At 40.6% G+C, this 15,072-nt stretch overlaps 4 protein-coding genes across 4 annotated transcripts; 2 read left to right on the top strand and 2 right to left on the bottom strand.

The window, feature by feature from the left end:
• Positions 1-1,051: 1,051 nt before the first annotated feature.
• serpina10b (serpin peptidase inhibitor, clade A (alpha-1 antiproteinase, antitrypsin), member 10b) lies at positions 1,052-3,061 on the top strand. The gene is made up of 5 exons (XM_014410232.3): positions 1,052-1,133; positions 1,320-1,932; positions 2,060-2,333; positions 2,476-2,623; positions 2,717-3,061. The coding sequence occupies exons 2-5, from the start codon at positions 1,332-1,334 to the stop codon at positions 2,906-2,908; spliced, it is 1,215 nt and encodes a 404-aa protein (XP_014265718.3). The 5' UTR covers positions 1,052-1,133; positions 1,320-1,331; the 3' UTR covers positions 2,909-3,061.
• A 1,255-nt stretch (positions 3,062-4,316) lies between these two features.
• On the top strand, positions 4,317-9,838 carry ddx24 (DEAD (Asp-Glu-Ala-Asp) box helicase 24). The gene is made up of 9 exons (XM_004540602.5): positions 4,317-4,442; positions 4,639-5,507; positions 5,593-6,015; positions 6,107-6,260; positions 6,983-7,495; positions 7,845-7,920; positions 8,305-8,493; positions 8,572-8,701; positions 8,784-9,838. Exons 2-9 carry the CDS (start codon positions 4,643-4,645, stop codon positions 9,041-9,043), a joined length of 2,610 nt encoding a protein of 869 aa, XP_004540659.3. The 5' UTR covers positions 4,317-4,442; positions 4,639-4,642; the 3' UTR covers positions 9,044-9,838.
• LOC101472186 (ubiquitin thioesterase OTUB2) lies at positions 9,041-11,624 on the bottom strand. Its single transcript, XM_004540603.5, has 6 exons — positions 11,491-11,624; positions 11,332-11,412; positions 11,112-11,230; positions 10,935-11,019; positions 9,596-9,781; positions 9,041-9,493 (listed from the first exon to the last, which is right to left on the bottom strand). The coding sequence occupies exons 1-6, from the start codon at positions 11,494-11,496 to the stop codon at positions 9,287-9,289; spliced, it is 684 nt and encodes a 227-aa protein (XP_004540660.1). The 5' UTR covers positions 11,497-11,624; the 3' UTR covers positions 9,041-9,286.
• Positions 11,625-11,759: 135 nt separating this feature from the next.
• ccdc197 (coiled-coil domain containing 197) lies at positions 11,760-14,678 on the bottom strand. The gene is made up of 9 exons (XM_004540601.3): positions 14,364-14,678; positions 14,221-14,260; positions 13,775-13,951; positions 13,517-13,674; positions 13,346-13,428; positions 13,091-13,263; positions 12,888-12,998; positions 12,680-12,796; positions 11,760-12,602 (listed from the first exon to the last, which is right to left on the bottom strand). Exons 1-9 carry the CDS (start codon positions 14,465-14,467, stop codon positions 12,417-12,419), a joined length of 1,149 nt encoding a protein of 382 aa, XP_004540658.3. The 5' UTR covers positions 14,468-14,678; the 3' UTR covers positions 11,760-12,416.
• Positions 14,679-15,072: the final 394 nt, after the last annotated feature.

Below are 15,072 nucleotides of genomic sequence, written 5' to 3'. Positions count from 1 at the left end.
TCGACCTCGATACATGACAGTCTACAGGTGGTCTCCCCAGGCATTTAGAGAGCTGCATATTTTGGATGTCGTGGCTTTATTACTTATAAGTATGCATGTAGGCGTAATGAATAGGTGATTAGGCAAGGCTTACAGACACAATTTAAGGGTGTCTTGTCCTTTTTGATCAGATTGATGAAAAAAAATGTGTAGGACTTTTTGCTGAATCTAAATTGCTTATCACAGATGCATTGTTTTTTCTTATTTTTGTCCCGAATAAGTGGGGAACAAAGAAGCATTGTGTAAACATGAATAGTTCCAGCAGTGTATGATCACACAAGCCAAAATTCTGGCATTTCCAGCCTCGTTTTGTTTTGGGTTTTCTTTTTTTTTCTTTTTTTTGGGGGGGGGGGTACATGTTAGAAAATCAAAGATTCATTGGTTTCATTTATTTGCTGATTATGACCTTGAAAATGGGGGGAAGCAATTTCAATAAATGAAGAAAATGTCAAAAATGTGTCACATCACCTACCCTTTGAGGAAGTGGTTGATTTGACTTATTCTCACTTATTTTTCTCTACAGGACCGTAAAGTCCTGAAAGTGAGAATCTGTCCTTGTGACTACACCAAACTACAGCATTAAAACACTTTACATTCATTCAGAACATCGAACTGACCATTCAGCGCAAATGTGTCTTGATGCCTTCACTAACATGTTAGATGTCATGCAAAGTTTGGCTTATTGTGCTGGATGATTTTTAAGACGATTCCAAGATTTTGTTACCGTTCTGTTTCCTTTGGATCTACTTTTTTTTTTTTTTTTAAATGCACTTGTGAAAAATTAGAAAATGTTGGTAGTTGGGGGTTTTTTTTATTCTTATTTTATTCACTGTGTTCTTAAATTCATTATTTTTGTTATACTTCATGTTAGAACAGCACATTCTTTCATTTAATATATTGGTTCTCATTCCAGGATTAAAGTGAAAATCACTCCCAATGCTTCTCGTGTCTCATTTACTTATCGATTGATTCTTATGGATTCACCTCTGAATACATGTTTTGTGGTTAATGTGTAACATGTAGAGCACACTTGCACTTTGTTCCCCCCAAAAAATACAGAGAAATTTCAGGCACAATCTGGGCCAAGCTGAAAGGTACGTGTGTTATTTCGTTAAACTTAAAAACAAACTGAATTTCGGAGCGTTTTCTAATTATAATGAAGAAATGAGTATTCAGTTGGTGTAATCTTATATTTTTTTGTAGATTTAGTGATTGTGCTGCTGTACAGTGGTGCTTTTTTTTTATTTCTCGTTTCTGGGTGTGCACCCAAAACTTTCCAGGTTCTGATTTTGATGTTAAACACAATGAAGATGGCCTGTTTTCTCTTTGTGGCCCTCCTGTGCTTTCTGACTCCTATCCACCAAGCTGAACCTAACAGTGCCACCATCTCAGATCTCTCCTTCAAAAATATGGACTTTGCCATGAACCTTTACAGAAAGATATCCAGTTACAACGACAAGAACATCTTTTTTTCCCCCCTGAGTATCTCTACTAGTTTTGCGGCTCTTCTAATGGCTTCTGATGGTGTCACACACAAGGAGATCCTGAAGGTACTAAACCTGGAGGCGCTGGAGAGGGCCGACCAGCCGGATCTTATCCCTAAACTATTTCAACTCCTTCACGAGAACGTCACGCAAAACGGATCGCTGAAATTTGATCATAGCATGGCCTTGTTTATCCAACCCCAATTTATCATAGAGAGGGAGTTTGAAACCAAAATCAATAAGTTTTTTAATGCAGATATCAAAACTGTTGATTTTGCGGACACAACAGAGAGTATCAGAGTAATCAATGAGTACATTAGGGACAAGACTGGAGGCAAGATTACAGAGATGATTTCAGCCTTGGACGAACAGACCAAACTCCTGTTAATGAATGCAATTTTCTTTCAAGGTAAATTAAATCTTTTTTGCACACTTTAGATTTTGGGTTTATGTGCTATTAATTATACTAATATTCATGTCTGCACCTTTGAACTTTTTTGTTTATAACTAAACGTACAATATTACCTGCTCCACAGGAGCCTGGAAGATGCCTTTCAACTCCAATTTGACTCGAAATGCACCCTTCTACATCGATAATTATAATATTGTGCAGGTGCCTATGATGTTTAAAGAAGACAAGTACTACACTGCAGAAGATGTTTCTCTGAGAGCCAAAGTGCTGAAACTGCCATACCAAGAGGGTGTTTCCATGCTTATCCTGCTCCCCAACCCAGACATGGACTACACTATGGTGGATGATGAGATTACTGCAGAGAGGTTTCAGATCTGGATCGCAAAACTGAGAAAAATGTACATGCGGAAAAATGCCTCGCTTTAACCAAGTGTCTGCATATTTTGTTGTTTAGCTGTAAAAATTCTAAATGACCATCAAACAATGCCTGCAGCAGATGAGCCAGTCTATTCAACATGTCAACTCATGTCTTGTTTGCAGGAAACTAGAAGTCAAGATGCCCAAATTCAACATGGAGCAGTCGTATTCCCTGCATAATCTCCTACCGGATATGGGCATGACCAGTGTCTTTAATAATTTGTCCAATTTGACAAAGCTCAGTGAGGACAAAGGGCTCAAGCTGTCAGAGGTTAGTTGTCACTTTCGGTATCATGTAGCGACACATGTGCCTGTTCCCCAAATAGTGCAGCAAAACACTTTTAACCTTGCTGTGAAATTGTAGGTGCTTCACAAGGCCATGGTTGATGTGGATGAGACAGGAACAACTGCAGCAGCTGCCACAACAATCGGTATCATTCCATACTCCCTGCCGAGGACCTTCACTATAAACAGACCCTTCTTCTTCTTCATATACCATGAAAACACAAACTGCCTGCTGTTCATGGGGAGGGTGATTGACCCCACCAAAAAATAGTTTTGCCACTGTAATGTGTTCATTCTTAAGTGGCTTCTACATGACTAATTTGGTGGATGTTTTAATCCCAGACAGTTTAAAGATTGTTTTTTTCTGTTCTGTTCCTACAACATAATTCACCAATAATAATAAAGACGTCACCTGCATCACAAACTTGGATCTTTTAAATGTGCGTACATCTCCAAATTATGACAACCAGAGTAAATGTAATCACTTAATTGACAAATTACTGCTGTAACTGCATCTGTCAAACAAAAACATCAGTACCACGTTCTAATAATGCACATCTTATCAGGTTATTAAACTGATGCTACTGGTTGACTATAATAATTGTAAATGTAAAGATTCTTCTTTTGCCTTAAAGGTTTTGTTTACAGTAATTTTAAAAAGAGGAACTCTAGACAAATTTATTTCATTTACCTGATCACACACACACCCCACCCACTCTAAAAGTCTCAGTTTGCATGTTAAACAATGTTCATGACAGTACAATCAAACAGCATGGCTAAAGTTTTCAAAGTTGCATCTGAGAAAACCATAAGAGCCCCTTTAGACAGATGAGACCCAAGTGCACAATGCACAACGCCATGTTTTGTGAAAACCAAACACAACATATCATATCAAAGGACTTTTGGGATCTTGTGGTCATTGAGTCATAAGTGAACTCTTTGTATGCAAATGAGTCAAATGATCAAATTTCAATGTGTAATGAAACAGAACATTGCGGGTTTGGGCAAAGCTACAACAGAATGGCTGAAAAAGGAAAGAATCAAGATGTTGACTCAGTGATCCAGTCAAAGTCCAGACCTCAACTCGACTGAAATGCTGTGGCAGGACGTTAAGAGAGCTGTGTATGAATGAATGCCTGCAACCTTCAAGAATTGCAGCAAGAGTACTCTTGCTACGTGGGCTAAAATTCTTAAACAATGATGTGGGAGACTCCCAGAGAGTCACACAGAAAACGATTACTTCAGTTATACGCCGTTAAAGGTGGTCCCGCAAGCTCCTGAAACATGAGGGTGTAGTTATTTTATTTTATTTTATTTTATTTTATTTTATTTTATTTTATTTTACAGGACGGCAGAGCCCAATGAAAACTTTCTTTTCCACAAATGCGTTTATTAATTTATGTACTAGATTATATGCTAGTTTGTCAGGTACAACCTTCATTAAAAAATAACTGTAATTATCTTTGCTACGAATAATAAATACTACTGTAGTGAAGCAACTCCCTCGGCACAAACTTCAATACACCTTAAGAAATTACAGCGTATTATCCTTGAACTGAAAGCTGATAAACTGAAACCCTTGACATCCTCGGCTATTATTTAAACGTTTATTAATTTTTTCTAAACGTTTATATAGGCGGTATAAGGGGTTACGTATTTAAAAAATGACCAGAGAAATTGAAACAGCGCCTGTTGTTTAAATAAAGTTTTTCAAACCACGTGATCAACACTGTCATGGCTGCGCCCTCGTGTCTCGCGTTGTTGTAATCGTAGCAGAAGTCTAAGAGAGCCTACACTCAGTCGAGGTAAGACTTTAGTACTTACTAATTCAACTGGTAGTTTACTGGAGACTTTGTACGCTTAGTTTCTGTTAATTATCGGTTAATAGTTGTCCGCTGGCATTAAGAAACGTGGGGTGCACGTGCGCTTTTAATAACTACACGTTAGGAACTTCACGAGGTCGGCTAAAGTCACTTATTTTACACCTTTACTTTTTTTCAGAAAAATGAAGACAAAGAAGATGAAGGCGAAAAACAAAGGCATGTCCACCGGGCTAGGGAAGCCAGCGAAACGTTGCATCGACATGAAAGGCAAATGGAAAACCATAGACCTCGATCCCAGCGTCTTCTCCGAGGAGGGCTTGGAGGGTCTGGTGTGTTTCGAAGAGCTCACGGATTACCGTTTAATAAACAGTGAGGAGGCTGCGGCCAAAGCAGCAAAAGAGCTGAAAAGGGAGAAGAAGAAGAAAGCACAGAAAAGAAAAGCTGGTGACGGCGAGGAGGCTGGAGCGAAAGGAGACTCTGAGAACAAAGAGGGGGAGAGCACAAGTGAGCCAGCGAAGAAAAAAGCCAAGAAAAAGAGGAAAAACAAGAAAGGGATTGCAACGGAGTCGGAAAATATTTCTGCACAAGACGTAAAGCAGAAGGATAATGCTGCCACTGAGGGAGGAGAGGATGAGGTAGCAGGTGAGGCCGATGAAAATGATTCTGCAGCCATCACTGCTGATCCCAAAGATGCAAAGAGAAGCAGGAAGAAGAAGAAAAAGGGGAAAGGGCAGCAGACAGTGCAGGATACAGTCCCAGAAGAACAGCCGAACCCAGAGTCTTCATCAGATCTGGAAAAAGAAAAATCCAGTCAAGATAAAGTGACAAAGGCCCCACACAAGAAGGCAAAAAATTGGACAAACGCTGCACTTTCTGGTTCTGAAGACAAAAATGTTGACATGAGTGCGTGGAAGGACCTGTTTGTCCCCCCACCTGTCCTGAGGGCACTGAGCAGTCTTGGATTTGGTTCACCGACACCGATCCAAGCCCTGTGTTTGCCTCCAGCTATCAGGGATCGTATGGATATACTGGGAGCAGCTGAAACTGGTAAGATAAAAGTGATAGGTTTATAGTGTCATGTTCTGTTCACAGATTTTTAAAAGTGGAGCTAATATGGATGTTGTACTTGCAGGAAGTGGTAAGACACTGGCTTTCGGCATTCCCATAATCCATACCATCCTGGAGTGGAAGAATAGCCCAGAAAAACCTAATGATGACGCTGAACCAGTCACAAAGGTGGAGAGTTTGTACTTACCACCTGTAGATGAGTGTACAAAATCAGCTGAAGAGGACCAAGAGGAGGGAGTGGAGGCTTCTAAAGAAAACGATGAAGGTGCTGAAGATCAGAATCAAGGAGACTCAGATGAAGATGAACACAGCGACGTAGAAGATGAACAGCTTGGATGTGTTCGGGTAATCAAGAATGCAGACTTTGATTTTGATGAAAAACCTGCTGGTGCTCAGAGTCAGCCCCTCTTAGGACTGGTTCTCACTCCCACCAGGGAGCTGGCTGTTCAGGTCAAACATCATATTGATGCTGTCGCAAAATTCACAGGTAAGTCATAGCTCATCAGAGTGTTACGATAGAAGTTTTCTCGTAAGAGATGTATAAATGTCAGCATAGCTAATGTTTTCCTGCTGTGCAGATATAAAAACAGCCTTAGTGGTGGGTGGAATGGCACAGCAGAAACAAAGACGAGTGCTGAAACGCAGGCCAGAGATCATCATAGCAACTCCGGGGCGTTTGTGGGATTTGATCAAGGAGAGGCACCCACATCTGGTCAACCTCAGGCAGCTCAGGTGAGTCTTAATTTAAGACTGTCTGACTTATTTGCTAGAGGTGGTAATCGATACAATATTATCACAGTACTTCACTTATGATATGATATTATCATGATTTTTATTATTTTGTGATATGCTGAGTATTCCAATAAAATATATCACCTTTTTTAAACTGCAAGTTATTTCCTAAAGTATTATTTTTTTATTATTTTACTTTAGTTTACTATTAACATTTAACTTGCGCTCATTGACCTTCCTATTTTTATGGGAATATAACTAAAATAGAACCAGCTGGCAGCCAGTTGATGAACTGTACACATTGAGAGACTCATTCAGACTCATGGAAACATGTTGGCTATCTGTCTGGTTTCATATATTAGATAACAATTATTTGCAGAGTGATTGCAGTCAGTCCAAATCAGACTACACCTGTTAGTAGGAAGGGTGCCTCCTATCAGGTGAATCGAGCCCTCTTTTCAAAGTTTTCCCAGAGTATTTTAATGTATTTAATAAAATATTAATATTTGGTGTTCCTGTATCAATACAATATCGCCACACAAAATATCACAATAAGTTTTTGTTTTTTTTCCTTCACCGATTACCGACACTGCTTTTAACCCTCAAATCATATCATGTGTGAAAGAGCCTGATTCTGTGTTCTGTGGTAAAGGTCTTTCAGGCAGGCCTATTTGTTAGATTTTTGTTATCCTTTCTTAATTCCTCTTCTTCCTATGACACAGGTGTCTGGTCATTGATGAAGCTGATCGCATGGTAGAAAGAGGGCATTTTGCCGAGCTGGAGAATTTGCTGGAAATGCTAAATACGACACACTTCAATCCCACTAGGCAAACTTTTGTGTTCTCTGCCACTTTGACGATGGTTCACAGCCTTCCCACTCGCCTCCTTCAAAAGAAGAAGAAGAATCTGGACCAGAGGAACAAGCTGGAAATTCTTATGGAGAAAGTGGGGATTAAGTCCAAGCCCAAAGTCATTGACCTCACCAGGAAGGAGGCAACTGTGGAGACACTGATTGAGACTCAAATCCACTGTCAGAAGGATGAGAAGGACTTCTACCTCTATTACTTCCTGCTCCAGTATCCTGGGCGCACCATGGTGTTTGCCAACAGTATTGACTGTATAAAGAGGCTGAATTCTCTGCTGGTTATACTAGACTGTACTCCGCTGCCTCTACATGCCAACATGCACCAGAAACAACGGCTGAAAAACCTGGAGAGGTTCGCTGAGAGGGAGAAGTGAGTTGTGCTCACATTTGCAGTAGCAACATCAAGTTGTCTTCAGCATTTATCCAGTAACTGTGTGCCACTGGTGACATCTAAACTTTAACTGTGGGAGTAAGGAATTCGTCTAGTATGCACAAAAATGCCTGAAATAGTTTTGTCTTTGTCTACTTTAAAACCATTTTTTAAATTTGTGAAAGTATTCACATTTTAAACATTTGACACATTCAAGTCCTGATGGTTTTTGTAGTTCCTGTAATCAGCAGCAGTCTTGAGCTGTATTTACTGTAAAACATTAGTGATTTCTTATTTTTTTAAAGGCACCTAGCTTTGACATTGCCATTTCTTTTGTTTCTCTTCACAGTTGTGTTCTCCTGACTACTGATGTGGCAGCAAGAGGCCTGGATATCCCCAATGTCCAGCATGTTATTCACTACCAGGTAACCCCTTAAACAGTTGCCCAAGGATTCTCCAGCATGAATAAGAGGTTATCAATTAGCCACAAAACAGTCCCTGCAGGTTTCCCGTGATGCACTCAGTGTTTATACACGACTGTGCATTTGTTATTAAACTCTAGCTCTCTTCATCAATGTGTCTTTTGTCTCCCCTCACCCCCAACCAGTTTCAGCAGATGGTTGCACATCAGTCTTTTTCTGCTGGAGGTTTCTTCCTGTTAAAGGGGAGTTTTGTCGCCAAATGCTTGCTCATAGGAGGGTCTTTACCTTACAACAAAAACCAGCTTAAAAGATGAATGTTGGGCAACGGCTTATAACTACAGCAATGTAATGAGCACTGTTCCTCAAGAAGTGATTTGTTCATACCAGGTTCCTAGAACATCTGAGACGTACGTGCATCGGAGTGGGAGAACAGCAAGAGCGACTAAAGAGGGCCTCTGTATGCTGCTAGTAAGCCCAGATGACATGATGAACTTCAAAAAGATATGCAAGAGTCTTGGAAAGGACGAAGAGCTTCCCACATTTCCCATAGAGACCAGATGCATGGATGCAATCATGGTGAGATCCATCAGCATAAGGTCCTGTCCATTTTTGATGTTAAAGGGTTTAACTGATATAACTTGGGTTCTTCCACAGGAGCGAGTAAACTTAGCCAGGAGAATTGAAAAGGTAGAGTACTACAACAGCAAGGAGAAACACCACAACTCCTGGCTCAAGCAAGCAGCAGAAGCCCTGGAGGTGGATCTGGATGATGACTTATTACTTGGTAAAACCAGCACTTTTTAAAACAAGTTTGCATTTCAAAATAAAGTTTCAATGCAGAAAATTAAGTCCACACATTTCCACAGGCAATGCAAATGATGAGGATGCAGACAGAGAGCAGCAGAGGATGGTGAAGGGGATGAAAAAGGAGTTGAAGCGTTTGATTTCACTGCCCATTTTCAAGAATGTAATGAAGACCAAGTATCCTACTCAAATGGGAAAGCTCCCCCTGCCCCAAATGCCCCTTGCTGGGATGGAGAGTGCCCTAACCAGGGTTTCAACACAGAAGAAACCAGAGACGAGTATCCATCCACGGCAGAAAAAACAGAAGCAGAAGGCAAAATGACTTGTTTGAGAGGTTTATTAAAAAACTTCAAATGACACAATTTATAAAAAGGGTAAAAAAAGTAAACAGCATTTTAAAGTCTCTAAATGTTTAGTGCACATTGTGCAACAGATGCTCATCCCCAGATGATGGATTCCTGTAAACTGCAAGATTTTATAAAAATCTAATTTTGTAAGTGTCTTCAAGCACAGTTGGAATTTATTCAACCGGAGTCAATATTCCTGATTCGAGCAGTTTCGTTGGTCATAGTTGTGCCCGAGGGTAGAGAATATCGTAATGAGATGTGTGGTAGAGGAGATGCAGGGATGGGTCCCCATTTTCTGGAATGATGTGGTGAGCCAGCTGTTGTCCGTCGCCTTCCATAGAGACGATGTGGATGGAGATGTCCAGAGCCTGAGATAGAGCCGAGATGTCCACATGATCACACTCCATCGCCATAGCCTCCACTTCCTTAACGAAGAGAAGAGATTTTAATCAAAATCCTTCAAATTATCCACTTTAAATAATTCAGAGGTTCTTTATGCAGTATATGGCAGCAACGCCGATACCAACTTCATGACAGTAGACATGTAGATCAGGTGCTTCCACAAAGTTGCGGAAGAAGTCTGCATTGTTTTGCAGGTGTGCTGAAGTGAGCAGCCTGAGATACTGCACAACACTGTCGGAGGTAGTATGCTCATTGAAGAGCCTGAATAGTGAAATTACATCTGCTTGGCTTTGCTCAACAACCTGAAGAACCTTCAACAGAAAGAGGAACAATTAGACTTTGCTTTTTTTTTTTTTTTTTTTTTTTTTTTTTTTTACAGAAAATATGGTGCCTGTAAGATTTCATTCAAGAGTCATTTTCTGCACCTTTTTAAAATAACTACACAGGTCTAGCAGGATGCCAAACTGGTGAAGCGCAGGAGTAATACTGTGTTTTTAAAATCAGAACAAACTGGTGTGTAATACAGAGAGATATACATCCAGATGGCCAGATTCTGAATTAGGTTGATATACATACTCAGACTTCCTAAGCCTGCTGCCACCATTTTGGTTCCAGCAGAATAAAATAGTGGCAACAGGTCTTAGTGTGATTAATTAAACAATGTTTTATAGCCATCTAAACCATGGAAGGTCTACCTGGGGGCTTTGGATGTCCTCCGAAAAGCCTGAGGAACTATCCATGAAGACTTAAGAAATGGCAAGAGAGCTGCCTGAGTGTTCAGGCTGTGTTAAATAAAATGTAGTCATACCAAATATTGACTTTTAAAGCTCACTGCACAAACTTTTTTTTTTTTTTAACCTTAGTCTACATTACAATTACTTTGCACATTTCAGTAAAATGCTGCATCCGTTTTCCCAGGAAAATGTAAGGAAATAAGGGGTGATTCAAAATCTTTGTACAGTGTTGCAGTTGAAATTGTAGACGCAAAGCAAATGGTCCAATCAGTACAAAAGTAGTTGAGAAGCAGACATCTGTCTAATGCAGGGGTCCCCAATCCCAGTCCCCGAGGGCCGGTGTCCTGCAGGTTTTAGATCTCACCCTGGGTCAACACACCTGAATCACATGATTAGTTCATTACCAGGCCTCTGGAGAACTTCAGGACATGTTGAGAAGGTAATTTATCCATTTAAATCAGCTGTGATGGATCAAGGGCGCATCTAAAACCTGCAGGCCCTCGTGGACTGGGATTGGGGACCCCTGGTCTAATGACTAGGATATTTTCACACACACACACACACACACACAGTTATCATTTGTTCGATGCATGTACTACATACACATCAAACGGCAAGTCAAAGCTCACAGGCTACAAAGTGCCATTCCCCCCCCCATTATTTTACTAATGAGGTCTGAGGAGATGCTAATAACTTGTTGGAAGAAAAACAAAAATATGAGTGCATTTACCGTGTCCAGGTGGTGCCTGAAGAAATCCTCCTCAAATCCTGCAGAGACCAAAATTGCGCTGCCCTGGATTATCTTGTCCTTGAACCTAACATTGAGAGGGGCGAGACAAGCACCACCCTTATCAAATCAACGCTGTTCAATCAGGTGATATTAGTGACAGCAGTAATTAAATCTGACCTCTGCAAATCCCTGGCACTGTGTAGGACTGACTCCAAGTATGCGAAGCAGAAAGCTCTGTAGAAGCAGTTGCCGTCGCCGCAAACTTTTCTTACGGCGGAAAACTGGCTGCTCAGATCCTGAGAAAGGACAACAGGTCCGGTTATTCTACAGTCGTTATGAGGGGTGACCGTGACCACCTGCACTACATCAACCTCAGCCCCTTTTCGAAATAGCCTACTTGCTGTTTGGCACTCAGCATTTGCGCAGGGAACAGCGAAGAAATGTCCTCTCTACATGAAACCAAGCTGCCATCCTCCATCTGTGGACGAACAAGCAGTTTTACTACCTGGAAAAAAAAACCCCGCAGTTTCAAGAGTTACCTGACTGTGTGACGTACCTTCATATTTCAACAACCTGGAAACAATATAAAAAACCCGTAACGACAGTTAAGAAATACGCGTGTCAAAACATTGTTGCCTTTTCGTTCCTACTTTCTAAAAACCGGATGTTTGCGGAAACCACGTGCTTGTGTTAAAGGGCCAGATCGGGGTTTTTATAGCGTGCGAGCCATGTCTTCAGTTTCTCATGAAAGTACTGAATCAGGCTTTTATCTGCTAAATAGGATCATATTTGTATTAAAAATGTACTTAAAATTGTTTTTTATTGTTCATATACTATTTTTCATGCATCGTGCTGGTGGGGTGCTTACAATAAAGCTTTCGGGGCACCCAGTCATAGGTTTGGGTAAGCAATCCGAATCACCAAAGTAACAAGAAACTATAGCTTTTTACATTATTGTCGTGGCATCACAGGTTTTAACTCTGAAACGTGGGAAATGTGAGGCAATAGGGTCAAAGGAGATTTTATTGGCTGCTTGTTTTTGGTGTTTTGCATGATGCAAAGGTGGTGGATTGCTGTTGATTGAGTGAGCATTTACATAATTTGATTATGACCACTTTATTTATTTTTTTAAATAAAAGCAACATTCACAATACAATGTGCCCAAATCCAAATTTACAACTTCGGATGACCTGTTAAACATGAGGATCTCATTTCAAACAGCTACGTTTTCATTTCCTTGTCTATGACGTCTTAAGTGCAAAGGTTGGTGCACACATTTTTTAAACACTGAACAAATGTTATAAAGGCAAATAATGAAAAAAAAACATTATGTTCTCCTACAAGCTTTTTTTTTCTCAAGGTTTTGGTAACACTTCATTTGCTACGAAGTGGTAGCAAATGCTTCTTCCCACCTCAAGAACGAACCTCCACTCTCAACAAACCATAAGAGACAACACTGTGATGAATACTCAAACTACAACATCAACCAAATGTCTCACTACTCCTGCTGACTTTACTTGAACTTTTGATTTGTGTTTTACTTCCAAAGCTTCTCATTGACCCCCTCTCTCTTTTGTTTGCCGCAGCGGTTGTGCTCGTCATCAAACTCCCCAACTCCATCATCCTCCTCGCTCTCCTCTCCGTGTCTACCTTGTCCAGAATGTACTCCTGAAAGAAATGGTCAGTCAAGATTTGGGTAAACTAAAAATGGACCCTAACAATCATCTCATCCTGCACGTAAATACCTTCACCATGTCCATCATTGTCAGCGCGTTCATCTTTTCCAGCGGTCCGTATTCTGGTAGGTAACACTGTTCTGCAAGGTTGCTGATGGCCATAAGCAGTCTTCCCACTTCTGTAACCTGAAACATGAAGGGCACACATGACATTATTTGATCCAAAGTTCCCAAGATTAATGAGCAGGGTCACATCCAGCTAATCTGGAAGGCATACCTTCTCTCTGGATAAGTCTTGCTCCATCTGCAAGTTAACCTCTGCCTGCTTGTTCTTCTCTTTGAGGGTCTCTAACTCACTCTGCAGTTCAGACAGCTCTTTATTGGCCATCTGCAATACATACAAAAACACATCAACCGCTATAAACTACAGTACTGCTATGAAGACATGATACATCTAACATCCGTATTTGTATATCTGACCAGTTTCTTTACGCTGTGTTCCTCCTTCATATTCTGCAGCTGCCGCTGGCCTTCCTCCACCTCCGCCTCCATACGTTGCAAACGTTGCAGCAGCTCCTGGTGTGTGATGGATAAGGTCTCATGACGCCGAATGATGGGCATGACTAGAGATTCAGACCCGTCATCGAGGTAATCTGAAACGGACTGTGTGCTTTACTCAACAGGCTAAACAAAGCAAGTTCATTTGAAGGCTCAATAATGAGCATTTGAACTTACTGCTGGGGAGATAATCTCGTGTTTTTATCAAATAATCCTCATAGATTTTGTATTTTGCCACTCTCTCCTTTAAAACTTGCCTCCTGCAAATTAAACCATGGCAAAGCCGGGCTTAAAAAACAACTTCATGAAAGAAATCTTTAAATGAAAAACAACATTTCAAGGTCTCACCTGTCTCTGAATCCTTTAAGCTGTTCTGTCAAATCTTTTATCTGCTGCTTTTTAAAAATGTTTTGCACCCGTGAAGCTTCACAGCTCTTTAACGCTCTGCGTTGCTTTGCTTCATTCTCAGCTACGAACTTCTCAAATTTCCCTACTTTTTCTTTAGTCTGCATGAAAAGAAAAGATAAAAGCCAGCCACATTAGGACAGTCTCTTTCAGATGATGGATAACTACTACTGCTTCTCATTTAAGGTGGTCTCAGCTCACCTCTTGTAGTTTTATTTCAAGTTCAGACCTTCGCTGAGCAAGGGCCTCCATGCAGGCTTTAAAATCCAGCCGTTTAAGTGCAAGTCGCTTCTCCACCTCATCCAGCTCTGCCTGTTTCTTCAGAACCAGGGTCTTTTGCAAAGTAGTCACTCCTGCCTCCAAGACTCTGCTCGAAGGCTACACACACACACACACACACACACACACACACACACACACACACACACACACACACACACACACACACACACACAACCAGAACGACTCAGATGCTTTAATACTGAAACCTTTGCAGGGTGCATTTATGAAAAATGCCTCAAAAGAAAAGTTACCAAGTGGTTTAAAAGGAGAAGTAAAATCAAATAGAATTAAAGGTATAAAGCAGGAAATAGAAGAAATAGAACCTGTGGAAGTGAGACTATTTTCTGTGAAGGCACAAATCTTACCACTTTTAAAACTGGTATGTGATTGGCATCATCTTCCCTTCTGTGTGTGAAGAGAAAACTGTCAGTAACAGTCTAAGACAGTAAAGGCATGTATGAATGGGGACATCAGACTAACTTGCTGCTCCTCAAAACCACGGGCCTACCTGCTGTCCTGCGACTGTGTCACAAAAATGTTGTTTACTCCATTTCCCACCTGGAGTTTTTGACCAGGACTGTTCTCTAAAAAAGGAAGAGAATGCGTCGTCATGTCTTTTAGTGGATTTGTCGCTCAGGAATTCTGATGCGTAAAGAAGCGTCTTCTGGTATTCTTCGTTTAAACGAACAGAAGAACAATCGGGGATCTTTTCCGGATGTTTTTTCTTGGATTCGCGTTGCTGTTACCTAGTGACCAGGGGCCAAACAACAGGGAATGTACCGGGATCGTTTCTTTGTTGTCATGGCAAAAGCAGGGAAGCCTCGGCTTGGTTACCGACCGAGTGAGAGCGAGAGAACGCGAAGAGTGCTCACTCCGTCCCGGTTCCCGCAAAGCCTGAAACATGTTGTGAAAACCTGAGTTGTCCTTGTAGCTTTCGGTGTGTTCATTTTAAAGATCATTTTACTTATAATTAGTTGCTTTTAAAAAAGAATAATTACAGAACAATACTTTAACATATGCACATACTTGCAATTACTTGTTGTGTTCTCAGAAATGATAAAAAGTAAAGACAAAGAGGCTTCTGGGAAATGTAAAATTCTTTAATTACAAAAAACCCGTAAAAGTTATTGTTGCCTTTTTACATTCCTTTTTTATTCTTACTTCAATTAGCTTAAAGAGAATTAAAAACTTAGTGTAATTATGTTTTACGGACATTT

The sequence above is a fragment of the Maylandia zebra genome, linkage group LG19 (genome assembly GCF_041146795.1).
Source record: "Maylandia zebra isolate NMK-2024a linkage group LG19, Mzebra_GT3a, whole genome shotgun sequence".
Lineage (NCBI taxonomy): Eukaryota > Metazoa > Chordata > Actinopteri > Cichliformes > Cichlidae > Maylandia > Maylandia zebra.
This window is presented reverse-complemented; position numbering and strand designations above follow the sequence as displayed.